Source organism: Neophocaena asiaeorientalis, unplaced genomic scaffold (genome assembly GCF_003031525.2).
Source record: "Neophocaena asiaeorientalis asiaeorientalis breed wild unplaced genomic scaffold, Neophocaena_asiaeorientalis_V1.1 scaffold241, whole genome shotgun sequence".
Classification (NCBI taxonomy): domain Eukaryota; kingdom Metazoa; phylum Chordata; class Mammalia; order Artiodactyla; family Phocoenidae; genus Neophocaena; species Neophocaena asiaeorientalis.
In genome coordinates, this window is record NW_020172287.1 from 2,249,737 (window position 1) to 2,271,182 (window position 21,446).

At 48.5% G+C, this 21,446-nt stretch overlaps 1 protein-coding gene and 1 pseudogene across 1 annotated transcript; one reads left to right on the forward strand and one right to left on the reverse strand.

Moving 5' to 3' along the window:
- The first annotated feature begins 1,260 nt into the window (after positions 1–1,260).
- Positions 1,261–13,799, forward strand: IBA57 (iron-sulfur cluster assembly factor IBA57). Its single transcript, XM_024765125.1, has 4 exons — positions 1,261–1,287; positions 1,525–1,790; positions 11,603–11,946; positions 12,384–13,799. The coding sequence occupies exons 1-4, from the start codon at positions 1,261–1,263 to the stop codon at positions 12,773–12,775; spliced, it is 1,029 nt and encodes a 342-aa protein (XP_024620893.1). The 3' UTR covers positions 12,776–13,799.
- A 2,975-nt stretch (positions 13,800–16,774) lies between these two features.
- On the reverse strand, positions 16,775–17,447 carry LOC112413217 (E3 ubiquitin-protein ligase rififylin pseudogene; annotated as a pseudogene).
- Positions 17,448–21,446: the final 3,999 nt, after the last annotated feature.

Sequence of the window (21,446 nt, forward strand, 5' to 3'; positions counted from 1 at the left end):
CGAATGGTTTCCTCCCTGACCTCACAGGGCTGACAGGGAGGTGCTGGGTCACCCTAGGAACACAGGCCCAACAGAGGAAGACCTTTTCCATGAAAGGCCAGTGGAACTGCATTCCAGGCCTGGCTGCTCACAACCAGGAAGCCGACTGGGAGGGGACCAAGGGCCTGGAAAACCCTAGGGAGTTCTGGTCAACCAGTTTATGTTAATGAGGTGACTTTTGAAAAGCCCCTAAGGATGGGGGCTGGTTGCTAGAACCAACCGTGTGATTAGAGGGTTAGAGCTTTCAGCCTGACCCCTTGACCTCTCGGGAGGAGTGATGGGCTGCAGGTTGAATCAACAGCCAATGGCCAATAATTTAATCAATCACATCTAGGTAATGAAGCCTCTGTAAAATCCCAAAAGGACTGGGTTTGGAGAGCTTCTGGGTTGGGGAACACGTGGAGATCTGGGGAGAGTGCGGTGTGCTCAGACGGCATGGATGCTCCGTACCCCTTCCCACATACCTTGCTCTTTGCTCTCTTCCATCTGGCTGTTCCTGATTTATATCCTTTTATAACAAATCAGTAATCTGGTAGGTAAAATGTTTCTCTGAGTTCTATGAGCCACTCTAATAAACTAATTGAACCCAAGGAGAGGGCTGTTGGAACCTCTGATCTATAGCTGGTTGGTCAGAAGCACAGGTGACAACCTGGACTTCGACTTGCATCTGAAGTGGGGAGGGGGAGAGTGTGAGTGTATGAGACAGTGTGTGTGGCAGTCTTATGGGATCTCATGCTACCTCCAGGTAGATGGATTAAAAATTGAGTTAAATTTTAAGACACCTAGCTGGTGTCAGAGAATTGTGTGCTGTGGGGGACCCTCCCCCCCCACACACATTTAGTGATAAGAAGTGAAGGGTAGTGTGAGAGTATAGGATACACAGGAGTGTCTGTTTTACAAAGGAACTGAAAGCAAAGTTGTACACCCATCTTCATAGCAGCATTATTCAAAACAGCCAATGGGTGGAAACAACACAAATGTCCACCAATGGGTGAATGGATAATTCAAATATGGTATACACATACAATTGAACATCATTCAGCCCTTAAAAAGGTTGACATATGCTACATCATGGTGGAACCTGGTAGACACAAGCCAGGCACAAAAGGACAAATACTGCATGACTCCACTTCTATGAGTCTCCCAGAGGAGTCAGGTTCATAGAGACAGAGTGGAATGGGGTTCCCAGGGACTGGGGAGGTAGATAGGGATCTGCGTTTGATGGGGGTGGAGTTTCCGTATGGGAAGGTGAGAAAGTTCTGGATGATGGGGATGGCTGCAACAGAGTGTGAACGCGCTTAATGCCCCTGAAATGTGCACCCAAAAATGGTTAAGGTGGTAAAGTTTAGGTTATGAGCGGCTCACCACTATAAAGCAAGCAGAAACTTCTCTGAGGCTCGAGGAGGAGGTCAACTGCAGGAGCAGAAGCCAGCTCAGGATAGGTGGGCGGGGGAGTGACAGCCCGAGGCGTCGCCCCCGCGCAAGGTCCGCCCACCCTCACCCTGGCTACTCGAGCGAGCACCGAGTGGTGAGTCCGCGGGCAGCGCGGCGTGGGCCTGCTTCCTACTGGACGAGCGCGCCCTGGTACGCGTGCGTGGGCCGGACTCTGCGCCCTTTCTCCTGGGTCTGCTGACCAATGAGCTGCCGCTTCCAGGTCCTGCGGCCGGCGAGGCTTCAACTTCGGCGCGTTCGGGCTACGCCCACTTTCTCAACGTCCAGGGACGCACCCTCTATGACGTCATTCTCTACGGGTGAGAGCGGGTTGGGGCGCAGGCTCCGGGGGACCGGGGTAGGGGAGGGGGTATCACCCAGGGGAAGGGCACCCAGGAGCGGGCATGAGAAGGCTTGGAGGATGGGCTCCCATGGAGAGCTCTCAGGGGAGGGGTAGGCACCGGGGAGGGGCGGACAGGGGGCGGAACTAAGGACACCCAGAGGCAGGGCACCTAGGGGAGGGCTACCAATGGCCCAGGACAGACATCCAGGAGAGGACATGCAGGACAGGGCATCCAGGGGAAGGGACACCTGGGAACCTGTGCATAGGGGGTGCCGAGGTGGGCCTCCAAGGGAGGGCGCCTGAGGATGGGAGGCGCGCCCAGGGTAGGGAACTTGGGGACCCGCACACAGGGTGGGCTGGGGATGGGCACCTGGGGGAGGGCACCGGGGCAGGGCAGCCATAGGTGAGCTGGAGCCTGCACCCAGGGATGGGCCAGTGACACTCACCAATGGGAGGGCCTGGGCGTCCCTGCTCCTGGCCTCTGATCCTGCTCAGACCCACCGCACGGAGAAGGGGTCTTGGCACCTGGAGCCACACTGCAGGGAGCAGTCTCTGCGCTACTGGCTTGTGCCACTACTTCCTGAGTTCTCCAGTGTACACACATTTCTGTCCAATTCAGTGATTCAGTGATTATTAGCTCTCCGTATTCAGTGATTATTAGCGTTTGGTGTTTTACATCAGTCAGTGCTGATTTTATCATGACTTTCTGTGATGGTCACCAGGACAAGCCAAGTCAGTGGCCTTTAGAGCTATAGAGCTTTCGGTTTTCACTTGCTTAGCTTTCTCAGACTTTCTCAGAGGTTCTTCTAGAACCTCTCATGCAGTTGCAGGTCGTTGCTCTGCCTGAAACTGCCCTGGAAACTCCAATGTCCCTCTTCTATTGTGGGTTCTTGTCTGCATCTTCCTCAGTGCCTGCCTGCTGGAGGAGTATGTTCTTTAGTGCCTTGTTGAGAGGTAGGATACTTCAGGTGGACCTTTGACTCCTTCAAATGGTTTTACCTGATAGCTTGGCTGGGCATAAAATTCTAGGCTGAAAATCGTCCCTGAAAACATTGAAGCCACAACTGGCATTGCTGTCAAGAAGCCTGGTGCCTTTTTATTTTTGAGCCTTTGTGTGTGACTGCTTTTTCTTTGGACACTCTTCAGGGCTCTTTTTCATCCTGATGCCTTGAAGTGTTATGACAATGTGTTGTATTTTGGGTCTTCTTTCACGTCATGTTGCTGGGCACTTGGTGGGCTGTATGACTCTGGAACAGGACTCAGTAAAGTATGACCCTTGGTCATACTTTGACCAAGGTTTGATTGGAATGCTGCATGCCCATTTGTTTGTATACTGTATGGCTACTTTCATTTTCCAATGGCAAAAGTATAATTAGTAATATAATAATGTGGTAGAGACAGTGTGGCTGCAAACCTAAATTATTTACAGTCTGGTTCTTTACAGAAAAGGTTTGTTGTCATTATCTGTTTTATGTAATTATTACCTTCCCAGTAGTTGCTTTAATCTCTTTTAGAAACTGTGTTCTTTGATTATCTTAAACCCTCTGTGTCAGTAATTTTCAGTTAATCTATCTGTTGTAATGATGTTGTTTTGGTCCCCAAATTTTCTTCCTTGAGTCTCCAGTCTGCCTTTACATCTTTATGCCTTTGCATTCTTGTTATAATGAATTTTATATCCTCGTAAGTCACTCTACAGTGTAAAATTTTTTTGTTTCTAGGGGTTTTTTTCTCTTCATACTTTTCCTCAGGTCTGAAGCGTTTTTGCTTAGCTGCTGGGCCAGCAGTTCTTGTCACCAAGCATTTGTGTAGTGGCTCTTTCCACACATTGTGGATGCCCTGATTTGTCCTACAGAGGAGTTTGTTTTTCTCTCTCTTGTTAATTCCTGAGAATGGGGTATCGCAGTGCCACTTGCTGTCTGTGTGCTAAAGGAATTGGGGTGCACTGTGATGACGCCCCCTGACCCCAGGTGCTCTTCTGAGATTCCAACTCAAAGTCCTTTGTGGGGAGTGCTGCCCCGAGGGGTGGGGTGGGGTCTTCATTCCATCAGAAAGAGACAGCCTGAGTTAGTGGTCCCACTTCTCCTGAGCAGTTAGAGGAGAGAAGACATGAGAACACTCCCTCAGATGGCTGCTCTTGGGCCTGGGGGCTTGGTAAACAATGTCCAGATTTCTCTCTCCCAGTTCTAATCTGGGGCATGGGGTGCCAGTCCTGCTGGCCTTCCACCCCATCGCTATGCCTTTGTTCTGGTCTGATGCCTGCTGGTAGTTCATGGGATGTGATCCTTCCCCTCCTGGTTGCTCTTGGCCCTTTACCTACATCTGATCTCACCGAGGTCTGCTCTCTGGGGAGAGGGACACACTGGCAACTGGCTGTCCCGCCTGGGAGCCTGGGACTTTCCTGTTTTCTTCGTGCTTGCTCTCTGCCTGGTGTTTTCTCTGCATCTTCTCTCTGGAATTTTTCTTTTTCTTTTTTTTTTGGCCAGCTGCGCAGCTTGCAGGACTTCAGTTCCCGGACTGGGGATTGAACTCAGGCCAGGGCAGTGAAAGCCTGGAATCCTAACCACTAGACCACCAGGGAACTTCCTGGAATTTTTCATTAAAACTGTCACGCTTCTAGTTTCCCATCCTTGAGTTGTTCCTTCCTCAGTGCGCCCTGGTCCGGATGTAGGAGCATCTCTCAGATAAAGCTTTAGCTTTTTGTTTTTTTTGTAATAGATCTTTATTGGAGTACAGTTGCTTCACAATGCTGTGTTAGTTTATGTCGTACAACAAAGTGAATCAGCCACATGCATACACATGTTCCCATATCCCCTCCCTCTTGAGCCTCCCTCCCACCCTCCCTATCCCACCCCTCTAGGTCATTGCAAAGCACCGAGCTGATCTCCCTGTGCTATGCTGCTGCTTCCCTCTAGCTAACTATTTTACATTCGGTAGTGTACATATGTCGATGCTACTCTACTTCGCCCCAGCTTCCCCCTCCCCGCTCCATGTTCTCAAGTCCATTCTCTATGTCTGTGTCTTTATTCCTGCCCTGCCACTAGGTTCATCAGTACCATTTTTTTGGATTCCATATATATGTTAGCATATGGTATTTTTCTCTTTCTGACTTCACTCTGTATGACAGACTCTAGGTCCATCCACCTCACTACAAATAACTCAATTTTGTTTCTTTTTTCAAACTAATCAATTTTATTTATTTTTATTTTTAAACACCTTTATTGGAGTATAATTGCTTTACAACGGTGTGTTAGTTTCTGCTTTATAACAAAGTGAATCAGCTTTATACATATATAAATGTATAAATACATATATCCCCATATCTCTTCCCTGTTGCGTCTCCCTCCCTCCCACCCTCCCTATCCCACCCCTCTAGGTGGTCACAAAGCACTGAGCTCATCTCCCTGTTCTATACGGCTGCTTCCCACTAGCTATCTGTTTTACATTTGGTAGTGTATATATGTCCATGCCACTCTCTCACTTTGTCCCAGCTTGCCCTTCCCCCTCCCCGTGTCCTCAAGTCCATTCTCTAGTAGGTCTGCGTCCTGTCCTGCCCCTAGGTTCTTCATGACCTTTTTTTTTTTTTTTTTAGATTCCATATATATGTGTTAGCATACATTATTTGTTTTTCTGACTTACTTCACTCTGTATGACAGACTCAAGGTCCATCCACCTCACTACAGATAACTCAATTTCATTTCTTTTTATGGCTGAGCAATATTCCATTGTATATATGGGCTACATCTTCTTTATCCATTCATCTGTCAGTGAACATTTAGGTTGCTTCCATGTCCTGGCTATTGTAAGTGGTGCTGCAATGAACATTGTGGTATATGTCTCTTTTTGAATTATGGTTTTCTCAGGGTATATGCCCAGTAGTGGGACTGCTGAGTCAAACGGTAGTTCTGTTTTTAGTTTTTTACAGAACCTCCAACCGTTCTCCATAGCAGTTGTATCAATTTACATTCCTACCAACAAGCTTTTTGTTTTTAGAGTAGACTTTATAGGGAGTTCCCTGTTGGCCTAGTGGTTAGGATTCCAAGCTTTCACTGACATGGCCTGGGTTCAATCTCTAGTCAGGGAACTGAGATCCTGCAAGCCATGTGGCGTGGCCAAAAAAATAAAGAAAAAAGAAAAAGTAGACTTTTTAGACCAATTTTAGGTTCATAGCAAAATTTAGGGGAATGTACAGAGACTTCTTATATACTCTCTGCCCCCACGCATGCATAGTCTCCCCCGTTATCAACCTCTTCCTCCAAAGTAGTATGTTATTTACAGTCGACGAGCCTGCATTAACACCAAAATTACTCAGAGTCCTTAATTCACATTAGGTTTCACTGCTGGTGCTGGACAAATTGGACAAATGTATAATAATGTGTATGTACTATTATATATGGTAGTTTCACTACCCCTAAATATCCTCTGTGCTCTACCTATTCAACCCTCCCTTCCTCCTAACTCCTCACAACCACTGAAAGGATCTTTTTGGATCTGGAACTGTCTCCATAGTTTCACTTTTTCCAGAATGTCACGTAGTTGGAATCACGGAGTATGCAGCCTTTTCAGATTGACTTCTTTCACTTAGTAATATACATTTAAGTGTCCTCCATGTCTTTTCAGGGCTTGATAGCTCATTTTAGTGTTGAATAATAGTCCATTGTTTGGATGTACTAGTTTATGTATCCATCTACTGAAGGACTTCAGCAGTTGCTTCCATATTGTTGCAATTATGAATAAAGGTGCTATAAGCATCTGTGTACAGGTTTCTGTGTGGCGGTTAGTTTTCATCTCCTTTTAGGTAAATACCAGGGAGTGTGATTGTTGGATTGTAAGGGAAGAATATGTGTAGTTTTGTAGGAAACCACCAAAATATCTTCCAAAGTAGCTGTACTATTTTGCATTCCCACCAGCAATGAATGAAGACTTTCCGTTGCTCCATAACCTCACCAGCATTTGGTGGTGTCAGTGTTCTGGATTTTGATCATTCTAATAGGTGTGTAATGGTAGCTTGTTGTTTTTTTAATTTGCTTTTCCCTGATGACATATGACGTGGAGCATCGTTTCGTACGCTGTTTGCCACCTATCTTTGGGGAGGTGTTTGTTGAGGTCTTTGGCCCATTTTTAATCAGGTTGTTTGTTTCCTTATTTGAGTTGTAAGTGGTTTTGTATATTTTGAGTGACAGTCCTTTGTCAGATGTGACTTTTCAAACCTTTTCTCCCAGTCTGTGGCTTGACTCCTCACCCCCTCAGCTGAGGCTTTGTGGTTTTTTTTTTTTGCGATATGCAGGCCTCTCACTGTTGTGGCCTCTCCCGTTGCGGAGCACAGGTTCCGGACGCGCAGGCTCAGCGGCCATGGCTCACGGGCGCAGCCGCTCCGCAGCATGTGGGATCTTCCCGACCAGGGCACGAACCCGTGTCCCCTGCATCGGCAGGCGGACTCTCAACCACTGCGCCACCAGGGAAGCCCGAGGCTTTGTGTTTTGAAAGTCCTTCCTCATTCTGACCATGTGTTTGCTTCCTGGGCCTCTGTCTTCATGATGGAGGCCTTAAGTGCTGGCTGCAGAGGAGATACTCCAGGTTTTGGTCCTGGGCTGCTCTGGCTTTTGTGGGACACACTGAAGTCTCTGTCTATGGGTTTCTGGGGGGTGTCTCTGGGGGCCATCCGGCCAGGGTTGCCTGGAGAGGGTTCGGATGGTCCACTGCTCACTTGTTTCTCTCCATGCCTGGTTCCCCTGGTGCTCATCTCAGCTGGCTCCATGCTGAGTCTGGTCTCAGCAGGTTCCTGGTATGTGTGTACCCAGCAGAGGGAAGGTGGGCAGTGGGGCTAGTGCATCTCTGCCCAGGACCTCATGGTTCCTATGGCAACCCCACTGAGCCTCCATTTAACCCACGTCTCTTCTGCCCTCCTGCTGTGGCCATGATCTGTGGGCCCCTGGATTGTCCTCTTCCTGCCTTGTGGGGAGCGTATAGGGCTCCATATACTCAGTCCCCCATGGGCACACTGTAGGCTGTTCCCCTAGGTGACTTGGAGTATGCCAGCCTGACAGGGTCCTCCATGTACAGTCCTGCAGCAGTCCAAGGCCCCTGGTGAGTGCCACCACTCCTTGACAGGCATTTGGGTCTGGTCTCTGTGCACCTGTGTGTCCCTTACCTGCTAGCCCCCTTGTGCCCCATGCCTCATGACCTGGTACCTGCAGTGCCCCTGAGGGGGTCTGTTTATGTGTGAAGACCCTGACCCTGGGCAGAGCTGGATCCAGGGCTGCACTCGAGGAGTGAGGTCCCTGTGTTTACGGGGGTGGTGGGTACCAGGGTGTCAGGTACTGTGCAGGGCATTGGGCTGCTGGATGAGGGCACTCTGGGAGTTCTGGATGAGGAGTTAGGTGGGCTTGACCCTCCCTTTTTGGGTTTTCACAGCCTGCGTCCTGGGCAGGAGGGTGGGCGAGGATGGACACCTGGGATTGCACTGCCACCACATGCTATATCCAGGTCCTGCCCGCCAGGCCGGCTGGGGAGGCTGCAGGTGCCCCTCGACCTTCCTTTTCCTGCTGCTGCGGTTGTACCCCTAGGAGGGGCTTCCAGGCTTAGCAAATAAAATTGTGGGTTGCCCAGCTAAATTTCAAACAGACACGGGTGACTTTTTAGGAGGTGACCTACGCAGTGTTTGGGAAATGCATTTACTAAAGACATTACACTGTTTTCTGAAATTGAAATTTGACTGGACATCCTATGTTTTATCTGGCAGCTCTACTCAGGGGCACTTGGTGACGTCTGGGGATATGTGTGGTTGTCATTCAGGCGTGGATGCTCCTTGCCTCTAGTGGCCTGGGCCCAGGGTGCTCTCAGTGCTCAGCAGTGCCCAGGATGGCCCCACAGAGAGTGCTCCAGCCCACACATTGGCCATGCCAGCCAAGAAAGCTGCCCTGAGCACAGGCTCACCCTACTTCACCCCTTCTTCTTCTGACCTGTCCCCTGTTACTCAACTGCAGCAGGGGCAGCAGACAGTCTGATTTGGGGTGGTGGGGAGCAGGGGTGCATTAAAGCTTTGTTGGTCCTGAGGGGCTGAATGGCATATGGCCATCTGCACAGGTAGCTCAGAAAGTGTCTGAGCCCAGAGCCTGGCCCTGCCCCACCCAATTTGTCTTGAACCCCGTGGAACATCCACCCCGTGAGTGAGATGGGGGCATCAGCCTGGGGCCTGTCTACCCCGGCATTCTGGTGGTCCCTTCACCAGTCCTTCTCAGGGCCCTCCCCATGCTGGGCCTCCTCCCTCCTTGGGTATGGCTTTACCCTCATTTCTCCCTCTTCCCTCCAAGGTTTACTCTCCCCTACAACCTCACATTCTGTCCACCCATGCCCAATTCCTCCCCTTGCCAGTATTTCATACTGTTTCTGTCTGCTTCCTTTATCGGAGATTAAAAAAATAAAAATGTATGTAAATTGATACAGCCACTGTGGAGAACAGTATGGAGATTCCTTAAAAAAACTACAAATAGAACTACCATATGACCCAGCAATCCCACTACTGGGCATATACCCTGAGAAAACCATAATTCAAAAAGAGTCATGTACCAAAATGACCCAATAAAGATATAAAAAATAAATAAAAAATAAAAATGTACCTGCACATGGTTAAAAAACCTAATAACATTAAAAGGCTTTTGATGAAAATTGACCGACTGCTGTCTTCCTTCTCACCGGCATGGACCAATTTTCTCCAGAGGCAGCTCCTTTTTCTTCTTTCTTTTTAACTTTTTATTTCGAAATAATTATAGATTTACAGTAAGCCACAAAAAAATGAACAGGGATGTCCCATATACCCTTCACCCAGTCCCTGCAGTGGCTTCATCTTGCCTCCTATAGTCCAGGGTCACAATTGGGACGGACATGGGCCAGCCACAGGGCGCCCTCAGGTTCTCCCAGATTTCCACGTGCTCTCATGCGTGCAGCTCTGATTTGATCACACATGTAGACCTGTGTAACCTCGATCAAGGCAGAGCTGCTCCATTACCATCAGGCTCCCTTCTGCCCTCTGTGGGCATACTGCCCTTCCCATCCCCTCAGCCCTGCTCGCTCTCCATCTTTACGATCGTGTCATTTCAGGAATATCGTACAAACAGAGTCTTCTGAGATTGGGTTTCACTCACCTTGATGCCCTTTGGCTTCATCAGTAGTCTGTTCCTTTTCCCTGTTGAGTAATATTCCATTGAGGGAATGGACCACAGTGTGTTTAACCATTCACCAACTGAAGGATATTTTGGTTTCATTTCTTGGCTGTTAAGAATAAAAATGCCTCTAACATTCATGCACAGGTTTTATGTGAACACCTGGGGTGTTTTCTGGGATAAATACCCAGGAGTACAATGGCTGGGTTGTGTGGCAGCTGCATGTTTAGTTTTATAAAGGACTGCAAACCATTTTCCAGAATGTCTGTTCCATTTACGTTCCCACCAGCAAGGCTGAATGATCCAGCTCCTCTGCATCCTCACTGCCTTGGATGTTCTTATTTCTGATAGTTGTGTCGTGGTATCTCATCGTGGTTTTAATTTGCCTTTGTTTCATGATAAGTGATTTTGAACTTCTTTCCATGTGGTTATCTGAGGCAGCGCCTTTGAACTCTTCTGTTTTTTTCTGGCATTTTAATTCCATCCGTAAATGATCCTTTTTCCACCCCTCAGCTGATCTCATTTTTTACCTTCTTTGAGGACTGTTTGGAAGGTGAGGTGCTAACCTGACTTGCTGCTACAGCCTGCTGTGTTCCACCTGGTTGTCCCTGTCCTTATTGGACCCGTGGCTGATAGTTATATGCATGGACATGACAGGGTTTGTGCTGTAAGGTGAACCCACCAAGCAAGCCTCTGTAGCTCTTTCCTCGGGGGGTGACTGGCTGCTCCAGGGCAGCAGTTAACCCTTTCCTGCCTGGGGAGGGGGTTGGGGGCACAGCTGATGGGTTCTGGAGGAGGGGTCTGGGGTACCAGCTGATGACCTTTCTGTCTTATATGTGCTCCTGGAAGGTCTTACCCGCTTCTGTGTCTCAGCTCCCACCCAGCTGCGGGTCCTTGCTCAAGCCACATCTATAACCAGGACCCCAGCCATGTACTGGGTCCTGGATGTCTCCACTTAGGGCCCCTCCACCATGTCTGATGGTGCACTGGTCTCTCCTCTGTGCTCATCTGTCTGTAAGGGCCCCATCATCCATCCGTCAATGACAACAGGATCTGGGGTCATTCCGTGGATGTGGGCTGCCTGAAGTGAGGGTTAGGATGGTTCTGGAGCCCTGATCAGGTTGCGGAGCCTCCCTAGGGGAGGTGGGAGGTGGGCATGGGTAGGGTGTGGCTTCACCATGCACCTCACCTGCGTCAGCTGTCTGCTGTCCTCCCAGCTCTTCCTGCCTGCCCACCTCCCTCCTGAAATCCATTGTGTGCCCTGCCTTAGGACCCTTGGCTTCTCAGTGGCTTCTCAGGGCTGGAGGAGACAAATCCTGGACTTCAGTGTGGCCGTCTGTGCCTTTCCGCCTCACCTTGCGCACCAGACACCACCGTGGTCCCAGGGCCCTGCTTCCCACCTGTTGGGCCAAGCCCTCTCCTCCACCTGCCAGACTGTTTCCTGGGGTTTCCTCCCTGGGCGGGGAGGGGTGGTGCCATGAGGTCTCCAGCACATGGCTGTGCTGTGCAGCTTTACTAGGTGGTCCGAGGTGCACTTGGGAGGCACAGCCACGTATGGCCGCGGCCTGACTCCATGCACTTTCCACGGTGTGCCGTGCCCGCCCCCATGCACCCCTTCCTCTCCCCGCAGGCTCCCTGAGGGCTCCCACGAGCAGCCCACTTTCCTCCTGGAGTGTGACAGCGCAGTGCTGGATGCGCTGCAGAGGCACCTGGTGCTGCACAAGATCCGGCGGAGGGTCACCGTGGAGCCATGCCCCGAGCTGCGGGTGTGGGCCGTGCTGCCCTGTGCCCCTAAGGAGGCCGGCAGGGCTGTGCTGCTTCAGGAGAAGGCCGAGTGCACCACCATCCTCACCCGTGATCCCCGGACTGCTCGCATGGGCTGGCGGCTCCTCTCCCAGGATGAGGGCTCAGCCCTGGTGCTCGGGGGCCGTCTTGGGGACCTCCAGGATTATCACCGACACCGGTACCAGCAAGGTATGGACATGGGGTTGGACCTGGGGAAGGGTCGGGGGTAGAGGAGTGGTGCTGGATGGGGGCAGAGGAAGGACAGGGTGGGATGGGAAGGGACCGGAGGGGTGTGACACAGAGCCCTGGGGAAACTGTGTGGTGAGCCCAGGCACTGGGAGGAGCCAGGGTAGAGAGCAGAGATCCGGGGTCAGGGGTAGGGTCGACTTCTTTAGTGGGTAGTATTGAGGGCCAGACCAAGGTCCTCACCCAGGGACCAGAGCCGGGGGCTAGAGTAGGGACCTGGAGGATGGGGAGGGACAAGAAGGGGTTCTAGTAGGGACCCAGAGGATTGTGGTGGGTCAGGTGGTGGGACTCCTACAGGCCAGTACCCCCGGCCACTCTTGATTGAGTCCCCAGCTCTGGAGGACACCTTAGTCTCACCAAGCCTCTCCCTACCTCTACAGGCGTTCCCGAGGGGGTCCATGACCTGCCCCCAGGAGTAGCCCTACCGCTGGAGTCTAACCTGGCCTTCATGAATGGCGTCAGCTTCACCAAAGGCTGCTACATTGGCCAGGAGCTGACGGCTCGCACCCACCACATGGGTGTCATCCGAAAGCGCCTCTTCCCAGTACAGCTCTCAGGCCCCCTCCCCGTGGGCAGCATTGCCCCTGGCACCTCTGTGCTCACCAAGTCGGGGCAGGCAGCCGGCAAGTACAGGGCAGGCCTGGGGGACGTGGGTCTGGCTCTGTTGCGGTCCGAGAAAATCAAGGGTCCTCTCCACATCAGAACCTCTGAGAGTGGCCTTGTGGCCCTAACTGCATCTGTGCCAGACTGGTGGCCCACATCCACTAAGTAGCCCTGGATGTCCCTGCAGTCCTGTACAAGGCCTCTGTTTATCTGCTGCACCCTGTAGGCCAGCCCCCACTTCCTAGGGTGGCCCAGTTGAGAGAATACCCTCTTGGAGGGTCCCCAAGTATACGTGGGCCTCCCAGAGCTGCGGGCATGGTGGGGCATGCTGCTGCAGCCCCGGTGTTCCCAGCCTATCATGCTTCCTGTGGAGGGTCCTGTGCTGAGGCTGGCTGTCCTCTCGTGGTGGCTTTGTGGCTGGAGCATCAGGAGCCCTCCTGAGGACTGAGGGTGGGTAGAAGTGAGTCCTGCGCCTGCCTCTGTGCTGAGCAGAGGCCCAGCTTCCACCAGGCCCTGGATGAGATTCCGAACCGTATAGATCTAGAGGTAGTTCATCCATCAGCCAAGGGCAGGATGCTCCAGAATGCCTCTGGGCTGTCCACACCCCTCTGAGCCTGCCTGGTCAGGCCTGGAAAGGAGGCTTCTCAGTGTCTGGGGTGGCTGAAGGGGCAAGTGGGCTCTGGGAATGGTCTTACCATGTTGACTTGGGGGCATGTCTCAGGGTGGGAATCGCTTGGGGCCAGGTGGAGTGGCGGTGTCTGTGAGTGGAGGCACATGCACTGCTGACATCCACCTGAGCCCTCCAAGGTGTATCTCTCTGCTCAGGGGTGCCAGCTGGGGGAGCCCCAATACCATTTTATGCCAGGGTAGCACATCTCCACAGCTTCGGCCCCACAATGGCATTGGCAGCCCCCTCTCCCCACCATAGCCCTCATGAGCTCAGGGGAGGAGTGGCTGCCCTGGGACGGCAGTGCCCAGGCTGCAGAGAGGAGTTTCTGCTTGGCTTACTTGCTGCTGTTTTTCTGATGTAGTCATGTCTTCTCAGTAAGGGGATGACTTACTTCCCCACTTTAAACCACTGACCTCCATTTTCCCACTGCAGTGTGAATCTCGTGGTTACTGGGTGTCCTACCTGATGCCTCAGAGTGGCTATTAAAGTGTGACGCACAACTGCCCCATGTGGAACTCTGGGTTTTTTTTTTTCCCCCCTTAACTTTATTTATTTATTTATTTAAAATGTTTATTGTAGTATAGTTGATTTGCAGTGTTGTGTTAGTTTCTGCTGTACAGCAATCAGTTATACATACATCCACCCTTTTTGAGATTCTTTTTCCATATAGGTCATTACATAGTATTGAGGAGAGCTCCCTGTGCTATACAGTAGGTCCTTATTATCTATTTTATATATAGTAGTGTGTATATGTCAATCCCAATCTCCCAATTTATCTCTCCCCCACCCCTCCCCACTTCCCACCCTGGTAACCATAAGTTTGTTTTCTACATCTGTGACTCTATTTCTGTTTTGTAAATAAGTTCATTTGTACCATTTTTTTTAAGATTCCGCATGTAAGCGATATCATATGATATTTGTCTTTCTCTGTCTGACTTACTTCACTCAGCATGACAATCTCTAGGTCCATCCATGTTGCTGGATTCTTTTTTATGGCTGAGTAATATTCCATTGTGTATATGTACATTTTTTTTTAAAGATTTCAACAAATTTTTACAATATATATTGAGCACTAATTCCTGCACAGCTTATTCTTACTAGTTGGGATCCAGCTATTCCAATGTATTATGAACCAGTGAGCTGTCCATGTCTTTTAAAACAAGTCTCAACTGAAATCTCAGAACAATCACAGCAAAAGCCATGGAATAATGGAAGAATTAGATGTTTCCATCATAATTAAGACCAAGGCTCCATGATGGGCAGGAGAGAGCATTCAAGGATAAAAATCAAGTTTTCTACCTAGGTTAGACAGTTACTGAACTGGGATCTTAGAATTCCCAACTTTTATTTGGTATAGTAATAAGATACAAAAAAGGCAGGGGCACCTTTTTTTCCTAAATGGAAACCTTCACCAAAAGAGGTTAGAAGACTTCAAGGCAAGTTCTTTCTCCAAAATGAGTAAATGACATCAGTTCTAATTTTTACTGAGGTTACAAACCAACCATCAGAATATTATTAACTCATGTCTAAGAGGGAAATTGGGAGGTAGGGAGAGGTAAGGCCTCAGCAGAGAAAGCAAGTTTTAAGTAGGGAGACAGCCAGCTTCTGCCCTGAAGTTATCGCTAGGTTGTAACTGAGCTGCATATATGTAGACCTGTTTCACAGAGGAATTGAGTAGCTGAATCCTTTGTTAATCTGGTAGGCACTGTAAACTGTAGTATTTACTGTCCAGCAGAAAGGTGAAAGATGATGTCTTTACAGGGAAATCTCTTGATTCCCCCAGTTTCTACAAAGGCTGTAGCCAAGAATCAAATCATCCAGGACTTGGTATAATGTCAAGGTAGATGATCCAGTGTTCAGCTGACAACTACTTTATAAAATTATTTCACTCCCCCAAAGGGGGATTAGTGGTTGATGGAGAGAAAGCATTAAGCATGTCTGTACCAATAAACAGGTTCCCTTAGAGGTTTCCCACTGCTTTCCAAAGTCATGATTGGTTCTTCTGGTCTGAGAGATCTTGGCTGCAAGGGGTGGGGATGACTGCCAAGGCTCTCAGGTGTTTAAGGGTTTGCATAGTTCATCCAGTGGTAATAGGGGCACATACAGCTTTTCTGATAGTACATAGTATGTATGTTTGTGCTTGGCTAAGCTTCTCCAGCAAACTTAAGCTCTTCTAGTGGTGAAAAGACTAGTAGTAAAGACTACTAGGTGGTGAAAAGACCCTAGGAGGGCTCAGAAACATCACCTACTCATTGTATGGCCCTTCCTAAAGGGCTTAGAGAAGGCTTCTTCCTGACCCTAAATCGGTAGGCTGAGAAAGGAAATGGGAGTAGGGAGTCCCCACCAACCTGGGGAACTAAGACTTCTAGCTGTCTGCTCAAGGGCTGAATCCAGCCTCATTCAGTACCTTCTGATACCTCTTAGGTGCTGTGTCTTACATACTCAGTGTCCAGGAACTTCATAAGAAATCTGGCTAGAGAAGAGTGAGGCTCTCTCTGCCTAAGTCTCTGTGCCTTCAGTGAGACCATGTTTAAAACCTCTATGGGAAGGAGGGACCTCATGCTCAGGGGAAAGTGGTTTAAGGCTGTTTGTTGGAGAAGTCAAGCCAAGCAGAAAGCCATTACTTCCACCCAACGCTTTCCTTTTTCTCATAAGCTAAAATTAAGGATGGCACCAAGTCAGGCCCCAAGAGAAGAAACAGAGATGATCCATGCACCATCTCTTGCACAGAGGCTGGAATTTCCCAGCAGTTTGAAAGCCAGATGCTTTGTTGACTGCCAAGGGCAGGTCAGGAGACTGATAGCTTCCAATCCCAGCACTTAAGGAAGCAACTCTTAACGACTTCAAGTTTTTTTCAGTAGCATTTGTGTTTCATTTCTCACCAGAAATGAGTTTACTGGTCCAAATTCTGTCCTAAGGAGGATCACTACTGGTCTCGTAAGCTAACGCCTTTTTGATCTGAAGAAGCACATGGATTTTAGGTAATGCAGCAACAGACTTTAGCAAAGGTTGGTTAAAGCACAGAAAGCTGGAGGGACCAGAAATGAATCCAGATGTGCTGGGGAAGAAGAGAGCCATTTCTACCAGGACTTCTGGTGGGTGAAACAGAGGCACGCAGCTCAGGGGGATGGGCGGGCTACAGGAAGAAGGGTGAAACTGTTTAGGTTCTCAGAGGAAGGGAGGAAGATATGGTCCAAATTCCAGAAAGTCCTCGCTTCATCAGTTACCATCATCACCCCAAGATCATTGAAACAGGGACTTGCCTGTGTGATCTGTACCAGTTCCCACTGGCCTCGGCCTCTGCCAGACACAAGGTGCACCTCTGGAGCAAGACAGGCATGCCCAGAGGTGACACAGCATCTTTGCTTGCCCTGGTCTTAGGAACACTGCAGATTTTCTTGTTAGCCTGCCCCTCTATAAGCTGGCTAACTGTGGGCCCAGACATCTCGAGCTATGTCCCTGTAAAGCACTTGAAGAAGCCAGTAGAAGCCCTCAGGATCAGAAGACATGCATGGCTCAGATCACGTACTGCCGGCAGATGGGACACTGGTTCATGCACTTGCCACACTTGGTACAGGTGACCATGTGGCTGCACTCCAGCAGAACACAGTCGATGGGCGAGTCCATGCAGATCCGACACAGGTTCTCCTCCAGGCTGGATGGCACTGCTCCCCTGCTCCCCTGTTTTGGTCTTCAGCACCACACACCAGCTGCTGGAGTCCCTTCTGACCCTTGTACAGCCACGTCACCCTCCATCAGCTCCCACTTCTCACAGCAGCGCTTGTAGTTGATGAAGTTGTGAGCCAGGATCTCTTTGAGATGCCACACAGTTAGACCTTCAACGTCCTCCGGTTGGTCAGGTCAGACAGAGAGGCCCTCCAGCCTCAGCTATCCTCTGAGTTGACGGTCTGCGTCCACCCTCAGTAGGTGCTCTGGCTGTGCTCTCCAGGTAGATGGGTTCCTCTTGGTCCTGAGACACATGGCCATTGGCCTTCCTGGCCACGCTTGTGAAGTGCGCCCCACAGGCCTTGCAGCTTGGTTCCGAGACCGTGGGGGAAGGGAAGGAGCTGTACCCAGGGATAGAATAAGCCTGCGACCTGGCTTCATGGGGTGGTGAGGCTGCCTCAGGCTGTCCATCCAGGCAGAACCAGTTGCAGCAGGTTGCCCACATAAAATCTGGGAGGGGAGGGGAGAGGCCGGATCCTGCCTGTGTACACCTCAGTCAGGGGAGCTGTGGGCTGTGCCCTGGCGGTATCTTGGGGCTGAGGGGCGGTCACGACATCCTCACGGCAGCCCCAGGAGTTTGCCGTACAACATCTTTATCCATTCCTCTGTCGATGGACATTTAGGTTGCTTCCATGTCCTGACTATGGTAAATAGTGCTGCAGTGAACATTGGGGTGCATGTTTGATTTCAGATTATGTTTTTCTCTGGATATGTGCCCAGGAGTGGGATTACTGGGTCATATGGTAGTTCTATTTTTAGTTTTTTAAGGAACTTCCATAGTGTTCGCCATAGTGCCTGTACCAATTTACATTACATTCCCACCAACAGTGTAGGAGATTTCCCTTCTCTGTACACCCTCTCCAGCACTTACTGTTCGTAGATTTTTTGATGATGGCCATTCTGACTGGTGTGAGGTGATATCTCATTGTAGTTTTGATTTGCATTTCTTTAATAACTAGCGATGTTGAGCATCTTTTCATGTGCTTTTTGGCCATCTGTATGTCATTCTTGGAGAAATGTCTATTTAGATCTTCCACCCATTTTTTGATTGGGTTGTTTGTTTATTTCATATTGTGCTACCTGGGCTGTTTGTATATTTTGGAGATTAATCCCTGGTCAGTCACTTTCTTTGCAAATATTTTCTCCCATTCTGAGGGATGTCTTTTCATTTTGTTTATGGTTTCCTTTGCTGTGCAAAAGCTTTTAAGTTTAATTAGTATTTAAGTTTAATTGTTTATTTTTGTTTTCATTTTCATTACTCTAAAGGTGGATCAAAGAAGATCTTGCTGCTATTTATGTCAGAGAGTGTTCTGCCTATGTTTTCCTCTAAGACTTTTACAGTATCTGACCTTACATTTAGGTCTCTAATCCATTTTGAGTTTATTTTTGTGTGTGATGTTAGGGAGTGTTCTGATTTCATTCTCTTACATGTAGCTGTCCAGTTTTCCCAGCACCACGAACAAAAGAGACTTCCTTTTCTCCACTGTATATTCTTGCCTCCTTTGCCATAGATTAGGTGACCATAGGTGTGTGGGTTTATCTCTGGACTTTCTATCCTGTTCCATTGATCTATACTTCTGTTTTTGTGCCAGTACTCTACTTTTTGTTTGTTTTTTGTTTTATGTTTGTTTTTGGCTGTACCACTGGCATGTGGGATCTTAGTTTCCCAACCAGGGATTGAACCAGTGCCCCCTGCAATGGAAGCGCAGAGTCCTAACCGCTGGACTGCCAGGGAATTCCTAGTACCATACTGTTTTGATTACTGTAGCTTTGTGTATAGTCTGATGTCAGGGAGCCTGATTCCTCCAGCTGTTTTTCTTTCTCAAGATTGCTTTGGCTATTTGGGGTCTTTTGTGTTTCCATACAAATTGTAAACGTTTTGGTTATAATTCTGTGAAAAATGCCATTGGTAGTTTGATAGGGATTGCATTGAATCTGTAGATTGCTTTGGGTAGTGTATTCATTTTGACAATATCGATTCTTCCAATCCAAGAACATGGTATATCTCTCCATCTGTTTATGTTATCGTTGACTTCTTTCATTAGTATCTTGTAGTTTTCTGAGTACAGATCTTTTGCCTCCTTAGATAGGTTTATTCCTAGGTATTTTATTCTTTTTGATGTGATGGTAAATGGGATTGTTTCCTTAATTTCTTTTTCTGATCTTTCATTGTTAGTGTATAGGAATGCAAGTGATTTCTGTGTATTAATTTTGTATCCTGCAACTTTACCAAATTCATTGATGAGCTCTAGTAGTTTTCTGGTAGCGTCTTTAGGATTTTCTATGTATAGTACCATGTGATGTGCAAAGAGTGACAGTTTTACTTCTTTTTTTCCAATTAGGATTCCTTTTATTTCTTTTCCTTCTCTGATTTCCATGGCTAGGACTTCCAAAATTATGTTGAATAAAAGTGGCAAGAGTGGACATCCTTGTCTTGTTCCTGATCTTAGAGGAAATGCTTTCAGCTTTTCACCATTGAGAATGATGTTTGCTGTGGGTTTGTCATATATGGCCTTTATTATGTTGAGGTAGGTTCCCTCCATGCCCACTTTCTCGAGAGGTTTTTTTTAAATATTTATTTACTTTGGTTGTGCTGGGTCTTAGTTGCAGCACGCAGGCTTTTTAGTTGCGACATTCAGACTCTTAGTTTTGTCATGCATGCGGGACCTAGTTCCCTGACCAGGGATCAAACCTGGGCCCCCTGCATTGGGAGTGCAGATTCTTACCCACTGGACCACCAGGGAAGTCCCATCTGGAGAGTTTTTATCATAAATGGGTGTTGAATTTTGTCAAAAGCTTTTTTTCTGCATCTATTGAGATGATTATGTGGTTTTTATTCTTCAGTTTGTTGATGTGGTGTATCACATTGATTGATTTGCATATGATTGAAGAATCCTTGCAACCCTGTGATAAATCCCACTTGATCATGGTGTATGATCCTTTTAATGTATTGTTGGATTTGGTTTGCTAGGATTTTGTTGAGGATTTTTGCGTCTATGTTTATCAGTGATATCGGCCTGTAATTTTCTTTTATTGTGGTATCTTTGTCTGGTTTTGGTATCAGGATGATGGTGGCCTTGTAGAATGAGCTTGGGAGTGTTCCTTTCTCTGCAATTTTTTGGAAGAGTTTCAGAAGGATAGGTGTTAACTCTCCTCTAAATGTTTGATAGAATTCACCTGTGAAGCCATCAGGTCCTGGACTTTTGTTTGTTGGGCGTTTTTAAATCACATTTTCAATTTAGTACTTGTGATTGGTCTGTTCATATTTCTTCCTGGTTCACTTTTGGGAGATTGTACCTTTCTGAGAATTTGTCCACTTCTTCCAGGTTTTCTATTTTATTGGCATACAGTTGCAAGTCTCTTTGGATCCTTTGTACTTCTGCGGTGTCCATTGTAACGTCTCCATTTTCATTTGTAACACTATCGATTTGAGTCCTCTCCCTTTTTTTCTTGTTGGCTCTGGCTAAAGGTTTATCTATTTTGTTTATCTTCTCAAAGAACCAGCTTTTAGTTTCATTGATCTTTGCTATTGTTTTCTTTGTCTCTGTTTCATTTATTTCTGCTCTGATCTTTATGATTTTTTTCCTTCTACTAACTCTGGGTTTTGTTTGTTCTTCTTTCTCTAGTTGCTTTAGGTGTAAGGTTAGGTTTTTTATTTTCTTGTTTCCTGAGGTAAGATTGTATTCCTATAAACTTCCCTCTTAGGACTGCTTTTGCTGCATCCCATAGGTTTTGGATCACTGTGTTTTTATTTTGAGTGGAAGGTGCTGGGACTTGGTTTTGGGTAAACTAGATACATTGAGATGCTTTCCCTGTGCACACCAGATAAAAGACTTTAGCAGAGTTTCTCAGTTTGCTGGACTGACAAGAAGGGAAGAGGCCTCAGAGGCCTGGACCTGTGATGGAGCTCCGAGTCCAGAGGAGATTGGGCCCTGGTGACTCTGAGCTGTGGTCTGCAGACCAGGGCAAAAGGCAGACAGGCCTGTCCCTGTGAGGCATGTGAGCAGTTCCCACAGAGCTGGGATGGGATGACTGAGTGACAAAGGAGCCATCCTGGTGTTGGGGCAGCAGCAGTATCGCCTCCAAGAACCTGCAGCCAGATGCAGCCAGGAGTCACTCCAGGAGGAGGTGGGGACAGTGGAGCTGGGGGGTGGGGAGCTGCTGGGAGCCTGAAGGGAAGATGGGGCACAGAGAGGGACTGGGAAATTGAAGGTGACTGAGACATGGGGGGCTCTGAGGGCTTGGCCAGCCCAGTGAGGTGAGGCTCCCCTCAGGGAAGGAAACAGCCAGGCAGTTCTGACCCCTTCCCGTTCCCCCAAACTGAGAGCAGGTGGTCAGGCTGGATGAGCAGCACCGTTCTGAGGTTCAGTCTCCTGGAGTGAACAAAATTAAAAAGGCAGGACATCCACTGGACCAGAATGGAGTAGGTCTTCCTGACATATAC